General features: G+C 38.9%; 1 protein-coding gene across 3 annotated transcripts; it reads right to left on the bottom strand.

Moving 5' to 3' along the window:
• Positions 1-326: 326 nt before the first annotated feature.
• Positions 327-23520, bottom strand: LOC103041083 (SS18L1 subunit of BAF chromatin remodeling complex). 3 transcript variants are annotated; one of them, XM_022665589.2, is made up of 11 exons: positions 23134-23520; positions 21129-21205; positions 19878-19962; positions 19080-19221; positions 16974-17168; positions 14787-14954; positions 9135-9236; positions 8437-8529; positions 5840-5959; positions 4820-4947; positions 327-3556 (listed from the first exon to the last, which is right to left on the bottom strand). In XM_022665589.2, the coding sequence occupies exons 1-11, from the start codon at positions 23200-23202 to the stop codon at positions 3530-3532; spliced, it is 1206 nt and encodes a 401-aa protein (XP_022521310.1). In that variant the 5' UTR covers positions 23203-23520; the 3' UTR covers positions 327-3529. The 3 variants fall into 3 exon arrangements, with proteins under 3 accessions (XP_022521310.1, XP_049319109.1, XP_049319110.1); XM_049463152.1 differs by lacking the exon at positions 9135-9236 and having other exon boundaries at positions 23134-23518; XM_049463153.1 differs by lacking the exon at positions 16974-17168 and having other exon boundaries at positions 23134-23517.
• Positions 23521-24374: the final 854 nt, after the last annotated feature.

Raw genomic sequence — 24374 nt, 5'->3', positions numbered from 1 at the left:
TGGTGGTTTGATGGTTTGTGATCATCCATCTTCCTCTTGATTATATTCCAGAGATTTTCAATGGGATTATTAAAAATCAGGTGTGTCCAACGCAATTCTAGTAAACATGGTCTTAAATTAATAAATCATATTAAAATTAGAATGAAAATGAAAATTTACTAAATATAAAAATAATGAAAGCAAAACATTTTTTTATTTAAATTATTAAATGTATTTAAATGATTAAAAATATATAAAATAAATAAATAAAATCAATAAATATAAAATTTGTATTTCTGTTTATAGAATCAGCACTCTAGCATTAGTCAAACACATCTTCAGTATGATAATTTCAACTTTTTATTAGGTTTTCTATTAAACATTAACAAAAATGTAAAACGTACAGAGAACATTTCAGTCACAAAAGTAATATTCATTTTAATTCACTTCAGTTTGGACAAAAATGTGAATTCTTCATGGTTAATAGATTTTAGTATCAGTATATCACTCAATGTTTATCCAGTTAATAAACAAATCACATGAAAAAAAGACAAACAAACAAAACAGACCCAAAACAATCAACAATTCAAAGAAATTCAGAGAAATGATAAACAGTGAACTGCAGTTAGTTATGGATTAGCTGCATGAGGTGATAAAGCTGATATTATAATAATAATAGCAGTCTTTTAATTCTAATTTTAATCGTTTTTAGTACAGTCTATAGAAATAATACAAAATCTAGCCTACAATATTAAAATTATTCCTAATTTTATTCTAATTAGATTGGTACAACAATTTCAGATTATAATAAGGCCTGAATTCTAAAATTGTAATCTGAATTCTGATTTAACTACAGTAAAACAGTAAATCTGATCACGAAACTCAGACGACACCCTGTTAGAAACGCGTACATTCATAAACGCAACTTAAACACTGATTTAAAATATGTACAAAATATAAACACAGAATATGAAACATACAGGTCGTAAGCTTTGGCTATAATCAGATAATTGGATCTAAAGATTAAGTTTAATCTCCTTTAAATCTAGCAAAATTTAGGGAGCAAATAAAAAAAGTAAAAAATAAAAATTTTCTTTTTTTAATTATAAAAAAATGCAAAAATGCAAAAGCAACGTAAAAAATATGGTATAGGTTTAATAAATAAAAAAAGATATGTGCAAAAATAAAAGCATGTAATTTGAGTTCACGCTAAGTAGTATGACACTGTCTATTTTAGGGGAAAAAAATCCATTCATTAATACATTTATTCATTTATTTAATAAAATACAAATAAAGTGCAAAATAAATACATACTGCGTACTCTGAAATTATAAAATAAAAATATAATAAAAGAGTTTCTGTACAGAAAATGAGAAACGTTCTCTCGCCTGACCGCTATACGCTATGCTAATTAACAGTAAGAGGATACTTTTATTGTATTTTATATAAAATATGAATAATGCAGAAGACGTTATCAGTGCAGACACGCGAGTACACATATAAAGCACATTTATATAAGTGAGTAATGCAGTAATTAAAGCAGTAATTATAGTAATGTATCTCAGCGTCCACAGCTTTTCAGTTTATGCACAGATAGTAACGGTGGGATATTACACGAGGGGGACTTTTATGCTGAAAAATAGAGAAGATACAAATATTAGCATACCAAACTATTATAGAATTGTTAAATCTGTCTGTATTCGATAAGAATTTGATAATAATAATAATAACTCAACATACTTCAACAGAAATGAGCAGGATGTGGCTGTTTACTAACAAAAATAATATCTAAATAAATTAATAAATAAAAATAATATAATAAAAAAAACAGTCTACGCTCAAACGGCCTTATAGAGCTCTGGTTAAATCTGAGGTCGTGTTGTAGTTTTGTAGCCGGCATCACGCCAAAATAAGAGTCTCTGGGTCTCATCCTGTGGTTAATTAACATTCACAAATGTTCTTTTCTCATGAAGTGTCTCTGGATCGCCTGGATTACGAGTTTATTACCCAAATGTTGGAACGTAAATTAAAGAAAGCATGATAATATTTGTATTTGTTAATATTATTCTGCATAGTGATGTCATCAAAACATCAGAAGGCCGTTTTGAAGGAGCGAAAGTTGTAGTTTAAATGTTAAATTTAAGCGAAATCTATCTGCGTAGGGCGCTGGCACAGGCTACGCTGTAGGGAATGCATTGACTCGATGCAGTAGTATAAACACGGGCAGCTGCGTAGGGCGCTTGCACAGTCTATAACATAGGCAACGCTTTGACTCGATGCAGAAGCATAAATGTGGGCAGCTGCATAGGGTGCTCGCACAGGCTACGATGTAGGCAATGCATTGACTTAATGCAGAAATATAAACATAGGCAGCTGCATAGGGCGCTCGCACAGGCTGCAACGTAGGCAATGCTTTGACTTAATGCAGAAGTATAAACACGGGCAGCTGTGTAGGATGCCTGCACAGGATATGACATAGGCAATGCGTTGACTCGATGCAGAGGTATAGGTGTGGGCAGCTGCATAGGGTGCTCGCACAGGCTGCACCATAGGCAACGTGTTGACTCGATGCAGAAGTATTAAAGTAAGGGCAGCTACACAGGCTATGCTGTAGACAATGCATTGACTTGATGCAGAACTATAAACACATGCAGCTGTATAGGTCACGCTCTCAGGCTGCGGCATAGGCAACACATTGTCTCAATGCAGAATTATAGACGTGGGCAGCTGCGTAGGGCGCTCGCACAGACTCAATGCAGAACTATAAATTGGGCTTTTGGAATTTCCTACAACAGGTTTAAAATAGATTATTTACCAGCATTTAATACAACAACCAACCAAAAAATGTCCCAGTATCCACAGGTTAGCATTGTTAGCGATGTCCCAGCTTAGCATTCTTAGCAGGGATAGCATTATACACTATTTTGCACATCCAAACATAATGAAAGCATGTGCACAGATAGAAACTGCACAGTACTATGTGTAGGACTGGTTTAATGAGACTCTCATTTCTAATATATAGAAGTAATAATAATAAACTGTATAATACTACTGCTTTACCCAAGTTCTAATGGAACACAGCCTTAAAACTTTATTTCCTTATATGGGCGTGATAGCGGCTACCAAAAAATAATAAAAAAACAATAAAAATAAATAAAAACTCTCTCTATATATAAAAAGGAAAGATCTCGTGGCTTAAGCTGAAAGACACCAGGTAGATTAATAATAGACTCGTCTTATTTTCTCCACTATAAATAATCACAGTTGACACACTAAATATGAAAATATGCACAGATTTATCAGGGTTTATTATTTAGCTTAGCTTAGCTTTGCTTAGCTTAGCTTAGCGGTACTAGTGTTAAAGTCCTCTGAGAAATAAAAGGAGGTAGGTGAAATAAAGCAGAGAGGGTATTTAACGGTATTTAACGGGTCAGTCTGCACTAGACGGTATTCTGGATTGGGTTTACAGGACCCGGTTTCTCGCGGGTCAGCAGGACACTGTCCCGTGTACCCCGTCCTGTCCTGTCCCCAGCATTGCAGCCACCGGTCCTTATTGCTGGTAGTTTCCATACTGACCCTGCAGAGTAAAAACAGAAACAATATGTTTTATATATTCTATTCTGTACGTTAAGTTTCGGTTTCACTCATTTTTAATTCGGTAAGTTGCAATTCCAGAAGTTGTGCTAAATTTCCTAAAGGAAACGCAGGATGGTTGCACAGCTAAAATAGCTATGGCAGTTGATATGTCGTTGTAAAGTGGTTGCTATGGTGTTGCTAAGTGGTTGCTAAGTTTTTGCCAGGTGGTTGCTAAGGTGTTGCTATGGTATCCATGGTGGTTGCTGTGGTGTCTGTGGTGGTTGCTAAGGAGTTAAGATGCTAAGATGTTATGTTATCTGTGCTGGTAAATATGTTGATTCGAAGTGGTATATATATATATATATATATATATATATATATATATATATATATATATATACGGCTCTGTAAAAAATGAAGAGATCACTTCAGTTTCTGAATCAGTTTCTCTGATTTTGCTATTTATAGGTTTATGTTTGAGTAAAATGAACATTGTTGTTTTATTCTATAAACTACAGACAACATTTCTCCCAAATTACAAATAAAAATATTCTCATTTAGAGCATTTATTTACAGAAAATGAGAAATGACTGAAATAATAAAAAAGATGCAGAGCTTTCAGACCTCAAATAATGCAAAGAAAACAAGTTCATATTCGTAAAGTTTTAAGAGTTCAGAAATAATCAATATTTGGTGGAATAAACCTGGTTGGTTTTTAATAACAGTTTTTTTTCATGCATCTTGGCATCATGTCCTCCTCCACCAGTCTTACACACTGCTTTTGGATAACTTTATGCTGCTTTACTCCTGGTGCAAAAAATCATTCAAGCAGTTCAGTTTGGTGGTTTGATGGCTTGTGATCATCCATCTTCCTCTTGATTATATTCCAGAGGTTTTCAATTTGGTAAAATCAAGGAAAAACATCATCAGTAAGTGGTCTCTTAATGATGAAAATAAGAAAACACCCAAGAATACCAGAATATTTGTGAAAACTTTGTGAAAATTGCATTAAAGCAGCATGATAGAGCATCAGTGTTTCTTACTTCTTGAGTCAGGAAGCGTAATTCCTGTTTGGAAAGTCCCATAGAGCACACGTTTTACACATGCATTTTTGGACAAGCTGACAGATCTAGAATGAATGAGGAGAAGTAAGGTTTTTGGGTGTACTGACTGTATACTGGAGTTTCAACAAGACCAGCCCTCCCTGTCTAAACGGAAAAGTATGTTTTTGGACGTATTGGACATGTTGGACGTGTGGACGTACCTGTTCGTAGCTGTAGGGTCTCTGCGGCTGACCCCCAGGTCCAGACTGTGTAGAGCGATATGAGGAATACTGCTGCCCCTGACCCTGCTGATACTGAGAGTACTGAGAGGGAGCTCCCTGACCTGGACCTGAACACATACACACATATATACAGAATTAATTTCTATAATAGCATTAATACATATATATAGCTGATGTACTTAAGCAAACTCGAGTTTCATGCTATAAAGTGTAATATTGGCACTGCTGTGCTGCGGTCGTAGCCAATATTACACATTATAGCGCAAACCTCGAGTGTATTATTGCTTAATTATACCACAGTTCCATTATCTCTGTTTATTGAAAGATTTTAAAGAGTTAAAGAGGAGGAGAAAATAGGATCTGTTTGGTTATAAAAACTCCACCAGTTAAAAATAGTTCCATTGCTGCTCTGTTTGTAGCTGCTCTGTTTGGCTTGTAAGCGCTGCGCTGCGTTGCTAGATTAGCTTGGTGGCCTCGACTTTCAGCCATTTCAGTCAAAATTGTGAAAATCTAAGCTTACTGTAAATAAACAGAAGATCTTTTCTCACCCAAATAAACAGTTTTAGGAGAGAAATCTGTGTATGAGTCCAGTGCTCAAAATGTTTTCTTTAAAGAATTAAAGTTTTGTGTACTTTGGCGCCCCCCAGCGGCAAGAACTGTGGAATTACAAGAGTCCCCTATTTTACATATCTAGCTTAAAATACCCAATATTAACTGGAAAATATATAAACTTAAACTTTTATTTTAATAATAACAACCCTTAACCTGATATTGGTCACCTATTGGAGACATGGTGTTACTGCAGTGTCTCTATGGGATCCAGTGGTTTGGTTTGTATTTGGCTTGTAAGCGTTGCTGCAGCGGAGTAATACACGGAGAGCTTCGGTTACAGTGCATTACCGGCTGATAATGTCACCCCTAAAACTCCTCTCAGCCAATCACATTGCAGGGTCAGCTCTAACTGTGGTATAATGAGGTATACAGTAATAGTGTGTTTACCGTAGCCCTGGGGTTGGCCGCTGTACCCCGGCTGGGAGGGGTACTGCTGCTGACTGAAGGTCTGCTGCTGTCCTGAGCCCTGCTGGTACTGCGGCTGCTGCTGGCTGTACTGAGGGTTTCCTAAAACACAGCAACCCACGAGATTATCCGTTATAAAATTATCACAGTAATCCTTACATCCTTACCTGAGATAAAATACTCTGATTCCAGCTACTGGCATAAGCATTCATCATCATATAGACTAGCGCTCAGTTTTAAACACTGCACTTTTATTCTATTTTTTATTTTTTTTGTTTACAGTTCAGAATAAGCTAAAGCTTCAACCTTTTTGGTTTTTATTGATTGTTTAGATGCAAGAAATAGGATGTATTTTTTCTTTTTCTCTTTCCTTCATTATCTATTTTTTATGTGTTTATATGTTTTGCAAAAAGCGAAATAAAATAAACTAAACAAAAAAAAAGTTGGGCAGACACACTGTCTAAAACTGTCCAAACTAAACCAGAATAGTGCTATTCTAATCATAACTCTACCTCAGTAGTGCTATTCTAATCATACATTTACCTCAGCTGTGCTGCTTTAATTATAAAATTACCATGGCAGTGCTGTTCTAATCACACATTTACCTATATACTGCTGTTACAATCATACATTTACCTCATAAGTGCTATTCTAATCATATATTTACCTCAGTAGTGTTATTCTGATCATACATTTACCTCAGTAGTGCTATTCTGATTATGTATTTACCTCAGCTTGCTGTTTTAATTCTAAAAATTACCATAGCGGTGCTGTTCTAATCACACATTTACCTATGTACTGCTGTTCTAATCATAAATTTACCTCAGTAATGCTGTTCTAATCATAAGTTTACCTCAGAAGTGCAATTCTATTATAAATCTACCTCAGTAGTGCTATTCTAATCATACATTTACCTCAGCAGTGCTATTCTAATCATGTATTTACCTCAGCTTGCTGTTTTAATTCTAAAAATTACCATAGCAGTGCTGTTCTAATCACACATTTACCTATGTACTGCTGTTACAATCATTAATTTACCTCAGTGATGCTGTTCTAATCATAAATCTACCTCAGTAGTGCTATTCTAATGATGTATTTACCTCAGCTGTGCTGTTTTATATATAAAAAATACCATAGCAGTGCTGTTCTAATCATAAGTTTACCTCAGAAGTGCTATTCTGTTATAAATCTACCTCTGTAGTGCTATTTTAATCATACATTTACCTCAGTAGTGCTATTCTGATCATGTATTTACCTCAGCTGTGCTGTGTTAATTATAAAAAATACCATATCAGTGCTGTTCTAATCACACATTTACCTATGTACTGCTGTTACAATCATTAATTTACCTCAGTAATGCTGTTCTTATCATAAATTTACCTCAGAAGTGCTATTCTATTATAAATCTACCTCAGTAGTGCTATTCTAATCATACATTTACCTCAGCAGTGCTATTCTAATCATGTATTTACATCAGCTGTGCTGTTTTATATATAAAGAATACCATAGCAGTGCTGTTCTAATCACACATTTACCTATGTACTGCTGTTCTAATCATAAATTTACCTCAGTAACGCTGTTCTAATCATAAATTTACCTCAGAAGTGCTATTCTATTATAAATCTACCTCGGTAGTGCTAATCTAATTATACATTTACCTCAGTAGTGCTATTCTGATCATGTATTTACATCAGCTGTGCTGTTTTATATATAAAGAATACCATAGCAGTGCTGTTCTAATCACACATTTACCTATGTACTGCTGTTCTAATCATAAATTTACCTCAGTAACGCTGTTCTAATCATAAATTTACCTCAGAAGTGCTATTCTATTATAAATCTACCTCGGTAGTGCTAATCTAATTATACATTTACCTCAGTAGTGCTATTCTGATCATGTATTTACCTCAGCTGTGCTGTTTTAATTATAAAAATTACCATAGCAGTGTTGTTCTTATCACACATTTACCTATGCACTGCTGTTACAATCATTAATTTACCTCAGTGATGCTGTTCTAATCATAAATTTACCTCAGAAGTGCTATTCTATTATAAATCTACCTCAGTAGTGCTATTCTAATCATACATTTACCTCAGTAGTGCTATTCTGATCATGTATTTACCTCAGCTGTGCTGTTTTGTATATAAAAAATATAATAGCAGTGTTGTTCTAATCACACATTTACCTATGCACTGCTGTTACAATCATTAATTTACCTCAGTGATGCTGTTCTAATCATAAATTTACCTCAGAAGTGCTATTCTATTATAAATCTACCTCAGTAGTGCTATTCTGATCATGTATTTACCTCAGCTGTGCTGTTTTGAATATAAAACATACCATAGCAGTGCTGTTCTAATCACACATTTACCTATGCACTGCTGTTACAATCATTAATTTACCTCAGCGATGCTGTTCTAATCATGTATTTACCTCAGTAGTGCTGTTCTAATCATAAACCTACCTCAGTAATGCTAGTTGGGCAGACAAGCTGTCTAAAACTGCCCAAACCAAACATCTTCTCTGTTATGATCGTGTAATTCAGTGTTAGGAAGTGTTATAAAGTCTCGGTACCCACCACCTTCGTAATAGTGTTGAGAGGACTCTTCAAACGACCTGTCGTAGCCCTGCTCTCCGTACGAAGACTGCTGATAGGGGTACTCTCCGTGACCTACAGGGGGGAAAACACCAACAGTGGACACACCGTCCAACAGGACACAGGACACTTCAGAACCCAACACTCGCCCAGTCTCCAAACACACACCCAAACAACCACCCAATCACACACACACACAGCCATGTCTCCATGTCTCCATGTCCCCGCCTACTGCACCGAACTCCACATTACATGTTACAGGAAGCAGCAGAAAAAACGGAAAAGGAAAGATCTGAAATTTCGGCACACCAATAAAAAGGGGGTCACAATAATCATAATCAAAGAGCAGCAGCGCCTCACAGAGAGAGGGAGGGGGTAGTAAAGTAGATAATAAGATAATAACAGACAGAAGAGGGTAAATAAATACAGATTAAAGCGTCTCTGTGGGGGCGGGGTACTGGACTCGGACTTCGGTCGCTGAGATGCAGAACGTAAAGAAGGAGACACACGGAAAGCAGGGAGGGAAAATAACGGGAAGGGTTTGGGAGCGACTCCGCAGTGCGGGGGGTTGTTCCAGGGTTTGAGGTGGTGGGTGAATGTGTGGAGTGTGTGTTCTGGTGAATGAGTGTGTGTGAGTGTGTGTAAGTGTGTGTGTGAGGGTTGAGCGTCCGTGTGATTACCATCGGGGTAATACTGCTGGTTTAAGGGCTCGCTGGAGCTGGCAGTGTGTCCGTACTGCTCTCCGTAGAACTCCTCTTGGCCCATGAACTGCGGGGCAGATCCTGAAAGACAGGGCGACACCAGGGTTGGTTAACCCTTAAATTTAGACCTCCAGTCAAATCACGACCTCTGACCCCACCCCCAAACTTTTATTTTGTACCTCGCACTCTACTTCTTATATTCCTCAACCTAAAGACTACTATTATTATCACATTTACCTAAGTAGTGCTATTCTTATCATGAATTTACCTCAGTAAAGCTTATCTAATTATGAATTTTCCTCAGTAGTGCTATGATAATCATGAATTTACCACAATAACGCTGGTCTAATTATGTCTGGTCTAACTATTACAATCATACATTTTCCTTTGTAGTGCTATCCTAATCATAAATTTACCTCAGTAATGCTGATCTAATTATGAATTTACCTAAGCTGTGCTGTTCCAATCATACATTTACCTCAGAAGTGCTATTCTAATTACGAATCTACCTCAGTAGTGCTATGATAATCATGAATTTACCACAATAACGCTGGTCTAATTATGTTGTCCTAGTCCAATCATACATTTTCCTTTGTAGTGCTATCCTAATCATAAATTTACCCTAGCAGTGCTGTTGTAATCATAAATCTACCTCAGTAATGCTATTGTTATTATGTATTCACCTCATTGGCGCTGTTCTAATCACAAAGTTCCCTCAGGAGTGCTATTCTAATCATAAATCTACCTCAGTACTGCTGTTATAATTATTAATTTACCTAAGCATGAATTTACATCAGCTGAGCTGTTCCAATCATACATTTACCTCAGTTGTTCTATTCTAATCACAAATTTACCTCAGTAATGCTGTTATAATTATGCGTTTACCTCCATTGTGCTATTCCCATCATACGTGTTTCTTTGTAGTGCTAGCCTAATCATGAATTTACCTTAGTAAAACTGTTCTAAGTATAGATTTACCTCAGTAGTGCTATTATAATAATGCATTTACCTCATTAATGCTGTTCTTATTATGTGTTTACCTCAATTGTGCTATTCTAATTATACATTACCTCAGTAGTGCTATTCTAAGCATGAATTTACCTTAGAGAAGCTATTCTAACTATACATTTACCTCAGCACTACTTTTCTAATAATACATTTATCTTAATAATGCGGTTCTAAATATATATTTACCTCAGTGGTTCTACTCTAATCATGAATTTACATCAGTACTGTTTTTTTAATAATACAATTACCTCAGCAATGCTGTTCTAATTATACATTTTCCTCATGATCATAATTTTACCTCAGGAGTATTGTCCCAATCATAATTTCACCTCAGCAGTGCTATTCTAATCATACAGTTATCTCAGCAATGCTATTCTAATCATAAAGTTACCTCGGTAGAGCAATTCTAATCATAAAGGTACTCCAGCAGCGCTATTTTAATAATGCATTTACCTTAGCAGTGATGTTCTAATTATGCATTTAATTCAACACTGCTATTTTAATCCTAAATATACCAGGGCACAGCTTTTCTAATCATACATTTACCTCAGCACTTCTATTATAAACATATATTTACCTCAGCTGTGCTATTGTAGTCATGAATTCACCTAATGCATTTAAGGGTTAATCAGCCAATCAAACGCAGTCTTTTCTTGTGTGCAAGGGTTTGTGGTTTTGAGAAAGAAGCTGATCATGGGGCTTTAGGGGGGTTATTATAGTGTGGGCTTAAGAAAGTTTTGGGTATTTGTATTTTCTGGTGAGAGAGGGATCTGTGATATGAAATATAAAACTGACATTGTGCCAGAATGAGGATTTATCCTGATGAATGCCACTGTGATGAAACAATGCAAAGTGTAATAAATATAATGCTTGTGAGAAAAAGTCCAGGATTTCTTATCTTTAATTGGCAAAGCAGATCTTTAATCACTGTAGTGCCTAAAAGAGAAGATGGGAAATCTGTGGGGGAGGTGAGAAAAGAGGGAATTTGCAGATAAACTGAGTGGAAGGGAATTAAGATTTCCAACACGGCCAAAACAGGGAAAGATGATTTAAAGTGCTGGTGTGCAGAAACTCCAGATATCACAACTTCCTTTCAGATCTGAACAGTTTAAAACGCCTCCAAAAAGCAACATGCAAACAGAACAAATAGAAAGTAGCAACATTTTCCACTATCAAAACCACTGTGAAAACAAAAATATAGACCGCTGATCATTACCAACACCCTGTTTACACCTGGTCATTTCACCTCTGTAGTATCTGGACTTCTGGATTGGACTCGATGAGCTTTGGAATGGCCAGAGTAGGTTCTCAATTGGTCTAGAATGATTTATATTGTCTCGTAAGAGGTTTTGATTGGTTTTGGTGGGTTTTGGATTGGAAAAGGATGGTTTTGATTGGTCTGTGTAGGTTTTGGATTGGAATAGGATGGTTTAGATTGTATTATAAGGTGTTTTTGATCAGTCTAGGTTGGTTCTGAATTATGCTAGGATTGTAAAATTGTGTTATGAGAGGTTTTGGATTGGTCTAGGATGGTTTATATTATGTTATGAGGGGTTTTGCTTGGTCTGGTTCAGTTCTGGTCAATTTACCTCAGTAGTACCTGGCCTAGAATGGTTTAGCTTCAACTGTAAGGGGTTGTGATTGGCATGGGGGAGATTGGATTGGACTTGGTAAGTTTTAGATTGCCCTACAGCGGTTTAGATGTAAAGGCTTTCCATTGGCCTGACTTTGGATTGGTCTGAGTAGGTTCCCAATTTATCTAGGATGGGTTAGATTGCATCTTAAGAGATTTTGATTGGTCTGGGTTGGTCCTGTATTGGTCTAGAATGGTTAAGATTTTGTGGTGAGAGGTTTTGAATTGTCTGGGTCGGTTTTGGATTGATTGTTCTGGGATAGATTAGATTGTGTTATAAGGTGTTTTAGACCTATGTCTGGTCTATGTCGGTGGTGAACTGGATAGTATGGTTTAAATTGTGCTGTAAAGGCTTTCCATTGGCCTGGAAGGACTTTGGATGGGCCTGAGTAGATTCTCAGTTGATCTAGGATGGTTTAGATTGTATTGTAAAAGGTTTTGATTGGTCTAGGTGGGATTTGGATTGGTCTAGGATAGTTTAGATTGTGTTGTGATAGGTTTTGATTGGTCTGTGTGGATTTTGGGTTGGTTTAGGATGGTTTAGATTGTGTTTTAAGGGGTTTTACTTGGTCTAGGTCAGTTCTAAGTTGGGATATGATGGTTTAGATTGTGTCCTGTGGGGTTTTGATTGGTCTGGGTGGATTTTTGGTTGGTTTAAGGTGGTTTAGATTGTGTTGTGAAAGGTTTTGATTGGTCTGGGTCAGTTCTGGACTGGGTTAGGATGGTTTAGATTGTATTGTGAGAGGTTTTGATTGGTCTTAGTCGGTACTGGATTGGTCTAGGATGGTTTAAATGGCATGTTAAGAGGTTTTGATTGGTCTAGGATGGTTTAGCTTGGTCTATGTCGGTTTTGGATTGGGATAGGGTGGTTTAGATTGTATCTTTAGAGGTTTTGATTGGTCTAGGATGGTTTAGATTGTGTTGTGAAGGATTTTGAATGGTCTGAGTGGGTTTTGGGTTGGTCTAGGATGGTTTAAATTGTGTTGTGTGGAGTTTTGATTGGTCTAGGTCAATTCTGGATAGGGATACGATGGTTTAGATTTTTTATGAGAGGTTTTGTCAGTGCTGGATTGATTTAGGCAACTTTTGGATTGGATTAGAAATATTGTGCTATAAAGAGTTTTGATTTTATTGGGTTAGAGATTTAGTTTGTAAGTTTGAGATGTTCATTGTCTGGGGGGAGGGATTATTGTGAAGATAGGGGTGTTATATTGGGAAGGTTTTGTTGAATAATAGTAGTATAATAGTAGCTTGGAGAGAATTGTACATTTACGCAATTTATGTCATCTGTCTAAACTGCATCTTAGACCCCCTAAAGCAGTTTAAATGAACAAATTAGATTCTGAGCCCAATCCTGATTTTATTTTGATATCCAGGATGCATGAAATAACAAGAGTAACTGAGGTTAAAGTGTGTTGGTAGAATTAGTGAAAAAGGGACTTTGAAACGGCCACTAACTCAAACAGGATCTGAGACAATAAACCATTAGATTCAGTCTTCATCACTGCAGGAACAATGGCACTGTCATGCCCGAACCTTCTGCCCAATATTAAAGCAATAAAACACTGTGAAAACTGCTTTAATCTCACCGTGTAGAAGATCCCCCCTGGCATCTTCTGAAATATCACTGTCTCTTGAAAGCGTTGTCATACAGATGTTCACAATTGCACAAAAGCTTCCACCATCTGCCAACAATGAGTGGTCTAACCCCTATATTTAGTCATGTGCTGTCGCAGCGCCAAAGTAAAGATTTATGGGCTGGTGAACGAATAGTGACAGCCGTGATAAATTTCTCCTCTCGTCTCCTTCAAACCACCGGCAGCCGGTCACGTTCCCATCACTACCGCAACCGCTGTCACCAAGCATTCCAGAAAACCCAAGACGAACATTTCCACCATCACCTACACAGCTAACATGTGAAATACTAATACATGTAGTTTAAATATCCAATACTTGTCACGTTATACAATTAAATTTACTATCATTTACTTTTTATATTACATTATATTACTAAAAGTGTCTTAGGCTGTGTTCAGACGGCAGGAAATCATATAAGTATGGGTTATTGTAGTATCTGCAACCCGTACCCACAAAGCACACCACCACATCCCATCAACCCATAGAGATACCACAGCAACCCACACAGATACCACATCATCAGATCAACCTATGCAAATACCACAGCATCACATCAACCCATACAGATACCACAGCAACCCATATACAGATACCACAGTACCACGTCAACCCATACAAATACTACAGCAACCAATACACAGATACAACATCAACCCATGCACAGATACCACAGCAACCCATTCAGATAGCACAGCACCTAATTTGCCTGCAATCTGAACACAGTCTAAGACACAAAAGAACACGAAAATACAAAATTACTTACAAGTAAAAAGGTCAGTAGTAAATGGAAAGTTGTTGAATGTTGTTTATACAACATTTTAAATCACCAACACCCATGCACCCACCAGCACCGAATCACCAGCACCGACCCACCATCACCAACACCCATGCACCCACCAGCACCGAATCACCAGCACCGACCCACCATCACCAACACCCATGCACCCACCAGCACCGAATCACCAGCACCGACCCACCATCACCAACACCCATGCACCCACCAGCACCGAATCACCAGCACCGACTCACCAGCCCCGAACCACCAGCACCAACACTCAAGCACTGACGCACCAGCAACGACTCACCAGCACCAACTTACCAGTACCAACACATACCCACCAGCACTGAACCACTAGTACCGACCCACCAGCACCCACTTACTCATTAGCATCAACACACTCAACAGCACCCACGCACCCACCAGAACCGACCCACCATTACCAACACCTGCGCATACACACACTCACCAGCACCAACACATTTACCAGCACCAACACCCATGCACTCACCAGCACCTACGCACCCATTAGCACCAACACACTCAACAGCACTCAGTAGAAGGCGTCTCTTACCTTGCTGGGAGGGACGGTAGGTTCCGATGGGTCTCTGCGGCATCATGCTGTTGCTCTGGCTCCCCTGACTCATCATACCCATAGACTGCTGACCCTGGTAGTGCTGCTGTCCCCCGGCCTGAGACGAGGAGTAGTGGGGTCCTGCACCTTGCTGATGCATCATAGAGACTAAGAACCAGAACCAGGAGGGGGCGACACCACATACATTACACCACAGGAACAGCAGTTATCACATCATCACAAATATCCTGAGAAAAATAAGGTGGAGAAGATCAGGAGAAGAGCTGAAACTGAAATATCCGCGGAGGGAAAGAGGAGCAGAAGCCAGGCGAGGGGAAGAGCTCGCACAAAGAGGGAGCGCTGCGGCCGGGAACAAAAGGGGCAGCATGTCAGGAGGAGGGGGGGAGGGGTTAAAGGTCAGGGAAGCCTGTTAAAAGAGGAGGGTAAATAATTAAAGAGCAGAGAAAGGGGCGGAGCCTCGGTGATGAACTGAATGTGTTGGTTTGCTAAAAAAAACTGCCTTTGATTTAACCAGTCGAACCCTGAACGCTGTAGACACTGGCCATACTCACTCCATCAACGGTTTCAGGTCTTAAAAGGGTTAAACTACTATTATGAGCATTTTTTTTAAATACATGATAAATAATTCATCAAAAATGCTCTACAAAGTCCTAAAAAGAGGTTATTTTGCACTGGGTGCTGTAAGTATTAACTTTAAATGATTCCATAAAGACACGTTTAAAAAAAAAAGTTTCTACTTTATAGAGAACTCAATCAACCAGAGAAATAATCTTTTAATCACCAGCAAGACATCCACTATTGTTTTATTTTTTAGCATTTAATATTGAATACCAAGTATCAAAAGTACCAAAAATACCAAGTACCAAATATTTGAAATTTGAATATTTGAATATATTTGGCAACTGAAAATATTTGTCAACCAAAGTTATTTGGCTGAAAATTGCAAAAAAGCACTTTCAGTGTTTGACCAAATAAACAAAAAGATGGCATTATTAATATTTAACAATTATTTATTTATTTTAGTACTTATAAAGTACTAAAAAGCTTTTTTGACTTAGTAGTCACTTAGTAGTCCAAAAAGGTTCATTGTTGAAGGTTCGTATTTTGCCGGTTGCAGGAATGACGAACCTGGCTGGTTACTGTCAGTGATTAGTGGGCGGAGCTTCCTTGAGGGGGATTCTGATAACAGTGTTATTGTACTTTTCCTGCATAGACCATTACAGAATTTAAAGCAACACAGTTTATTGTTGCTTTCAACTTTTGTCTTTTTTCTGCCAGTTGATTGGTTTGTTTGCCTTGCTGCCACGGGATTGGTGGTCGCACTGACTTTTTCTCCCAAAGACTTGCTCCACAAATTGTCTTACTAAGATTACGGCTTGCTTAGTTCACATGGTGGCGCTATAATCAAATGAATAGAGTGAATAAACCTGCGGTGAAGAATATAACATTTTTAATTCTGTGAAACTGACACCAATGAATCCATAATTCCTGGTATTTTATCCTCTTCAGTAACACAACATCGTAGAGAATTTTTGTGTGATATATTGAGTATACAGCTCTGGAAATAATGCAGAGAGCACTTCAGTTTCTCTAAATGAACATTGATACAATAACAAAAAAAGATGCAGAACTTTCAGACCTCAAATAATGCAAAGAAAACAAGTTCATATTCATAAAGTTTTAAGAGTTCAGAAATAATCAATATTTAGTGGAATTACCCTGGTTCTTGGCATCATGTTCTCCTCCTCCACCAGTCTTACACACTGCTTTTGGATAACTTTATGCTGCTTTACTCCTGGTGTAAAAATTCAAGCAGTTCAGTTTGGTGGTTTGATGGTTTGTGATCATCCATCTTCCTCTTGATTATATTCCAGAGGTTTTCAATTTGGTAAAATAAAAGAAACTCATCTTTTTAAGTGCTCTCTTATTTTTTTTCCAGAGCTGTATATCGCAGAATCACAGTATGGTGATCTCATCAGTATAGTATCGTAAAAATATCATATTGTGAGATGCGAGACAGTTACTCCAACAAAATACTATTGATTTCAGGTGAATCAATAAATAAGCTATACTTTTCTCTCGCCTGGTTAACTGTGGTACACCCTCTACTTCAGTCTGGTGGTCCCGGCTGATGGTGCCGGGTGGGCGGGGCTCTGGGGGGCTCACCTTGGTTGGACTGCATGTTGAGGTTGGTGCGGGTGGAAGGCGGGTAGCCCCCCTGCCCCGGGAGCGTGGAGGTGCCCTGAGAGGAGGGAACATTGTGGGTGTAGCCAGGCCCAGAGCCATGGCCGCTGGAGGGCAGGCTCATAGAGGTGGAGGGCCCGGGGCCGGACTGCTGCTGCATGGGGGCGTGGCTGGGGCCTGATAACACACACTCACAGTCAAACCGGGCAGCCGGTGAGGATACGGCACAATGCGGCACACAGCGCCACACATTCAGTTCATCAGCAGAACAACGTTAACAAAGAACCACAGGAGACAGGTGGAGAAATCGGTTCAACCAGCAATGAACACTGTTTCCCACTGAACACCACCTTTTTCCCCTAGAGCTGTGAGGGTAGCATAGCATAGCATAGCATAGGAAAGAAACGAAGAAAGAATAGAGATAGGGAAGGAAGGGAGATGGGAAAGGAACAAATATGGGAAGTTAGAAAGCCAGGAAAGAAAGGGAAGTGGAAAGGTATGGAGATGGAAAGGTAGGGAAATAGGGAAGAATGGAAGATGGGGAAGGAAGGCGAGGTGAGGGAAGGTACATAGGAAAGAAACAAAGATGGCGAAGAAAGAAAGGGGTAGAGGTAAGATAAATGGGAATCGAAGGGAAATAAAGAAGGAAGGAAGGTGGAGAATGAAGGGAAATGGGAAGGTTGGGAGATGGGGAAGGAAACAACCCTGGGGAAGGAAGGAAGATGGGGAAGAAAGGAATAAAGAAAGTTGAGGAAAGAAAGGAGAAGACAAGAAAGGAAGGAAGTTGAGGAAGGAAGATAGATGGGCAAGGAAGAGAAATGAAGAATGAATGGAGATGGAAAAGGAAGGGGAGTGGGGAGGGAAGGGAGATGGTGAATGAAGGAAAAAGGGGAGTCAAGGGAAGATGGGGAAGGAACAAATATGGGAAGTTAGGAAGCCGGGAAAGAAAGGGAAGTGGAAAGGTATGGAGATGGTGATGTTAGGAAGCTGGAAAAGTAAGGGAGATGGAAAGGTAGGGAAATAGGGAAGGATGGAAGATGGGGAAGGAAGGCGAGGTGAGGGATGGTAGATAGGAAAGAAACAAAGATGGTGAAGAAAGGAAGGGGAAGGAAGAAAGAAAGGAAGCTGAGAAAGGAAAGAACATGGGCAAAGAAGAAAGATGGTGAAGGAAGGGAGATGGAAAAGCAAGATAAGGAGGAAAGGAAGATGTGGAAGGATAGAAAATGGAGAGGTAAGATAAATGGAAAACGAAGGGAAATAAAGAAGGAAGGAAGGTGGAGAATGAAGGGACATGGGGAAGGAAACAACCCTGGGGAAGGAAGGAAGATGGGGAAGAAAGGAAGTTGAGAAAAGAAAGGAGAAGACAAGGAAGGAAGGAAGTTGAGAAAGGACGATAGATGGGCAAGGAAGAGAAATGAAGAATGAATGGAGATGGAAAAGGAAGGGGAGAGGGGAGTGAAGGGAGATGGTGAATGAAGGAAAATGGGGAGTAAAGGGAAGATGGGGAAGGAAACCACATGAGGAAAGGAAGAATGGAGAAGGAAAGAAGATGGGGACATGGGGAAGGAAGGGAGATGGGGAAGCCGAGGAAGATTCGTAAAAAAGAAGATTAGAAAGGAAACAACATGGGGAAGGAAGTGAGAAGGAAGATAAGTAAAGAAGGAAGGAAGGGCAGATGAAATAAGGTGTGATAACTGAAGCCTGCAGTTAGCATTAAGTTAACTAATCTTCCAATACGTGTTATCTACACTAGCCTCATAACTCCAGTGTAAACCAAATATCAGACACTTAATATGTCCTGTCTGACTGATTTCAGTTCGATACGTGGAGAAACTGTGTGAATTAGATGCTTGGATGAACCAGGAAGTGACCTGAACAACAAATGTGGAGAGAGAGAGACAGAGAGAGAGAGAGATAGAAAGAAAATGACACAGAGAAAAAGAGAGAGAGGTAAGGGATGTACAGGCAGGTACAGCACAAACAGAAAAGAGTGGCAGTCCAACAGGCAGGCAATTAGATAGACAACAGACAGACAGCTGGACGGAGAGAAGGACAGGCAGACAGACAGGCGGGTGGGTGTAGTCTCACCGTTGCTGAGTTGGCTCTGCATTAGTGAGGTAGGGGGCATGCCTGAGCCCATACTGTCATTCAGGTTACTCTGAGAGTGCAGCGACTGCCCTCCGCTCGGACCGATCCCACCCGGACCCAAATTCATACCGGCGTTCGGAGGCTGAGAGACACAGAGATTCATCAGTAATTACTATTATTTCACTTTACAATTAACTTTTTATTTTAAAAAATCTATTTATACTGTCTTATCTTGTCTTTGACAGCATGTAAGAGAGCCTATATCACAAAAACTGGTGTTAAATAAAAGAAGTGAATAAGAAAAGGGAGGGAAAAAAGAAAACTAAAAAGAAACTAAAGCAACAAAAGAACAAAGAAACAACATAAACATAAAAAGCAAAGAGAAAGATGAGCAGGTGAGCAGTGGGCGGAGCTTACTGCAGGTACTACTTAATTACAATAAACTACAGTTAGACTTAATTACATTTAACTAGAGTTAAGGTCCACTGAAGTTACAATTAACCACCATCGATTACAATTACAGTTAATTACAGTTAACTATGTTTTCAGTTAATTATAAGTTACAGTAATCACACAGAGGGCCCTACTTTAGCGATCTTAAATCATTATTTGATTTAATTGATGTTAAATTAAAGAATAATTGAACTAAAAATGATTAAACACACAAATAATAAAAAACAAAACACAAAAAAGGGGGAAAATGGCAACAAAAGAACAAAGAAATAACAAAAATAAAGAATATAGAGGTGTGTCTTGACCAGCTTGTGTTCTGTCAGGTGAGCAGTGGGCGGAGCTTACTGCAGGTAAGAGGGACTGCATGTTCTGATTGGAGTCTGCTATTGTGGCCAGATACACAAGGTTTCTGTGCAAAATCTGCTGATACCTAAACAAACACAACAATACACAATAACACCGTTTAATTACATTCATTCATACACAATTACAGTTTATTACCATTAATTACAGGTACAGTTAACAGTTACTGTAACTGTAATTGCACTAAACAATGGTTACACTTATTAAGATTCAAGTACAATAACAGGTCATAACATTTCACTACAGTTTCACTACAATAAATGACAGTTAAGCACTGCTACAATTTATTACAATAAACTACAGTTACAGTTAATTACCTTTAACTATAGTTACAATTAATCACAGACACAGTTAAGTACAGTATACTTCCTGTTATGGCAATTAACTGCCCACAGTCAATTACTAGATAACAGATTTCACTAAGAGTTAGGGCCCTTTTATAGTGGTCTTTATACCAAGCAGCTTGATTTAGGGGGTGTCAGTATGTCTTTGCTATCGTAACGACAGGAAAAGTAAGCCATGCACAACTCGAAATGCTCAAGAGGCATGCTCTAATTCTCTTAATTAATCATGGGTGTGTTTAATTTTGGGCGTAACGTGAAATAATAAATCAGAGTGTCTCTTGCTCATCATTCTCTTTAAGAGTAGAACCAGGTGAGCTCTGACTTTGGTGGATTGCTATTGTAACGGTGCAGCTACCTGGACGTGTTCAACAAACTCTTCTCAGCAGAGGAAACTGAGCTGCTGGTTGACGCTGTGAAGGAGCTCCAGCAGCTCATTTACAGGAACAGCAATGTTATTTTATTTACTATTCTGTTTATTGTTGATGTAAAAGTTGGGTTTGTGCTGCTGTGTGTTCATGTGTGTGTAATAAGTGGGGGTGTTCGCTCGGCTCGGCACGGCGCCTGTGTTACCGAGATAGCGATGAACGTCTGACTGTTGGCGTCTGTCTAGGTTGTATTCAATCAGTGGAGCTCCTGTGTTTTCTGTTACCAAGATAAACAAGCAAAACTCCAGAAATGTACCTGAACACACCTCATTTCATAATCAGAACACCACGCCCATCAGTGTAGATATATTCAGAAGATCTGCTGCTGTTTAAACCAGGCAGGAGTAAGGAGTGATAATTTTTTTTTTTGCAAGGTGTAAGATAGCTATGAGCATCACAACACGCTTTGAGATAGGGCCCTTACAGTTAATAACAGTTTATAAAGAAGAGATGTAAATACATACTGTGTGCACTCTGCGGTTTTCCCTTTGCTCTGATAGTCCATGATGCACTGGATCAGATGATGATTTTCATCCAGCATCTTATATATAAGAAAACACACACACACACGCACACACACACACACACACACACACACACACACACACACACACACACACACACACACACACTATTATTAGGTTAATAGAGCTTCAGCTAAACCTGTAACCTCTGCTGTAGAGCCGCTGTGGGTTTCTGGCTCTTCAGTTCCACCAGAACTCGCTCTGATTAAACTGGGTCACCCAGAACCTCCTCATTTCCCTTATGTCTACTATCCAAATAAAACTTTCTCCTATATTCTGGAGCACTACTGTTAGGGTTTGATTGCATTCAGCAACATTAGCATTAGTGTGTCCAGGCATTAGGCATAGTTCCAATAGGTTTATGTATATCTGCTCCAGAGGGTCCTATTCTATTGGCAGTTATTTTCAGCACTCTTCTGCAGGGACTAGGCAAGCAGTGTGTGCATTTGCACATCTGTGTCAGTAGCAATGGGTGACAGCTCAGACAGTACTAGCTTTCACCGAATTGTAGATGATGAAACTACCTCCACCATGTTTGGAAGCTGTACTTATATTTAGCCTGGCTAGCTCTCACTGTGAGCTGTAGATGAAACTACCTCCAGCTATCAACACCATAACAACCAGCTAGCAACCATGTGGCAACACCATAGCAACAACTTGGTATACCATGGTAAACACCTGGCAACAAATTAGCAACCCCCTACAAACAGCCTAGCAAGCAGCTAGCAACCACATAGCAACACAATAGCAAGCACCTGCATACTCCATAGCAACCATCTAGAATACCATAGCAACTATCCAGCAACACATTAGAAACCACCTACCATTGCAACTATTTAGTAATGCATTAGCAAGCACCTACAAACAACCTAGCAACCAGCTAGGAACAACCTGGGATACCATAGCAGCCACCAAGCAACACATTAACAACCACCTGGCAACACCATAGCAACAACCCACAAACTCCATAGCAACCATCTGGCAACACATAAGCAAACCCCTACAAAGACCCAAGCAACCAGGTAGCAACTATCTGGGATACTATTGCAACTATCTAGCAATACATTAGCAAGCATCTACAAACACCCTAGCAACCAGCTGGCAACCACCTGGCATACCATAGCAACTATCTAGCAAAACATTAGCAAGCACCTACAAACACCCTAGCAACTAGATAGCAACCACCTGGAATACCATAGCAATCATCTAGCAACACATTTTCAACCACCTAGCAACACCATAGGAAGCACCTACAAACACCCTAGCAACTAGCTAGCAACCCCTTGGAATACCATAACAACCATCTAGCAACACATTAACAACCACCTGGCAACACCATAGCACGTGCCTGCAACCATCTGGGATACCATAGCAACTATCTAGCAAAACATTAGAAACCATCTAGCAACACATAACCACCTAGCAAATGTCCAGGATATGTTTGGTGCACAACTATCCTGCGTTCCATCACAAAATGTACTTTTCTCGTTATTATTGTTGTCACTATTGAAATTAAATAGAAAATCAAAATATAGAATCAAACAACAATTTTACTGAAAGATATAGATATAAATAGTAAAATTAGAGAAACCGATCATTTTAAGGAGATGTTTAATAGAAGATAAAAGGTTTGCTCGCTCCCAACTGCAATTATGCATGTGCTGACGTGCAGCACGTGACAGCTCGTGCAAACGGCAAGTGTGGCATTGCATTATAACAGCAGCAGCAGCAGCTCGAGCTCCAGTGCAGGCAGGGACGTGCAGGCATGCATGCAGAGCGCGGCTATTGTCTTACTGTCTGGATGGACGAGCTGTCACCATCAGCATCAGCATCATCATCGTTATGGCCATCATCATCATCATCATCATCATCATTATCACTATCATCAGCATCACTTTCCCACCATCATCAGCACCAGCCTCCAGCATCCCCCCCCCCCCCTTACCTTCTGGATGGTCTGCTGGGTCACCTCTCCTTTGCCCCTCGGGCGCGTGGACGAGAACGTGACTGACATCTTCCTCTGCACCTCCGGAACGTGAGCGCACGCGCGTGCACGCACCCCAGTCTGGATTATACCCCAGTAATGTGTTATATATTTATATACAGGTCTCTGCGCGCGCGTCTCCCGGAGCCTGCTTGGGTCTCTCTGCGCGCGCGCACACGCCGAGCACGCGGGGGGCGCACGAGCCTGCACCTGCAAACAGCACACGGCAGCACACACCTGCACGCGCCCAGAGCGCGCGGGACACTGTTGCACTAACGCACGCGGGTGATCAGGTGGGGTGCGGTGTGTATCAGGGAGGGTAGGAGCTGGATTTGCCCCCGGGGGTAAATAATACACCCCCCTCGCTGATTATGGTACAGTCCGCCTAGCGCACATTCATAACAGCGCTGTACTCACACTGCGCATGCGCAGCTATGTCTCTATAATTTTAACTCCTTATTCCCTACATTCACTAACACGCTAGGTTATTCTCATTTATTTATTTTCTTGTATAAATAATTAGAAATATAATTATTTTTGATGTTACATTAATAGTTATTTTCTGAGCACTTTCTGAGCGTCTCATATTGTATAAATGTTTAACTTATTAATGTTTTTCTATATTAGCCAAATAATAAACATATATTGTCCCTACTGGATCAATATAATAATTATCATTAATTACTTACTGTCCACATTATGCTAAAACCTATATTTACCATATAATACAACAAATATGCTACACCATAATGTTTTTTTCTTATAATAGACAAATAATTAAACAGTTACACAGTTTTAATGTTTTTTTATTTCTGTATTTCTGTACAAATAATAAGCACTTATTTTCAATGTTGGGCTAGAACTTAAAATGAGTATTTGTTTTTAATTCAATTATGCACAATTACACGTTTATATTAGGTAAGCAATTAGCACTTTTTCTGGTGTAATTTTTTTGTATACATTTTTTCATATATATATATATATATATATATATATATATATATATATATATATATTTGCATTGGACACACTTTACTTAATTTCTATTTAATTCCACATAATTTGTATAGTTCACTAATTATCCTCCATTTTTCTTGTATTAAAAATTATAATTAGTGCTAAGTATCTAAGATCATTAATTATTTAATGAAAATATTGGTAAAATAATAAGTACTTGTTTTGGCATATCAGGTCCATAATTA

This window comes from Astyanax mexicanus, chromosome 13, assembly GCF_023375975.1.
Source record: "Astyanax mexicanus isolate ESR-SI-001 chromosome 13, AstMex3_surface, whole genome shotgun sequence".
Taxonomy (NCBI): domain Eukaryota; kingdom Metazoa; phylum Chordata; class Actinopteri; order Characiformes; family Acestrorhamphidae; genus Astyanax; species Astyanax mexicanus.
The sequence above is the reverse complement of the archived record's forward strand: the minus strand, read 5'-3'. Positions and strand labels throughout refer to the sequence as shown.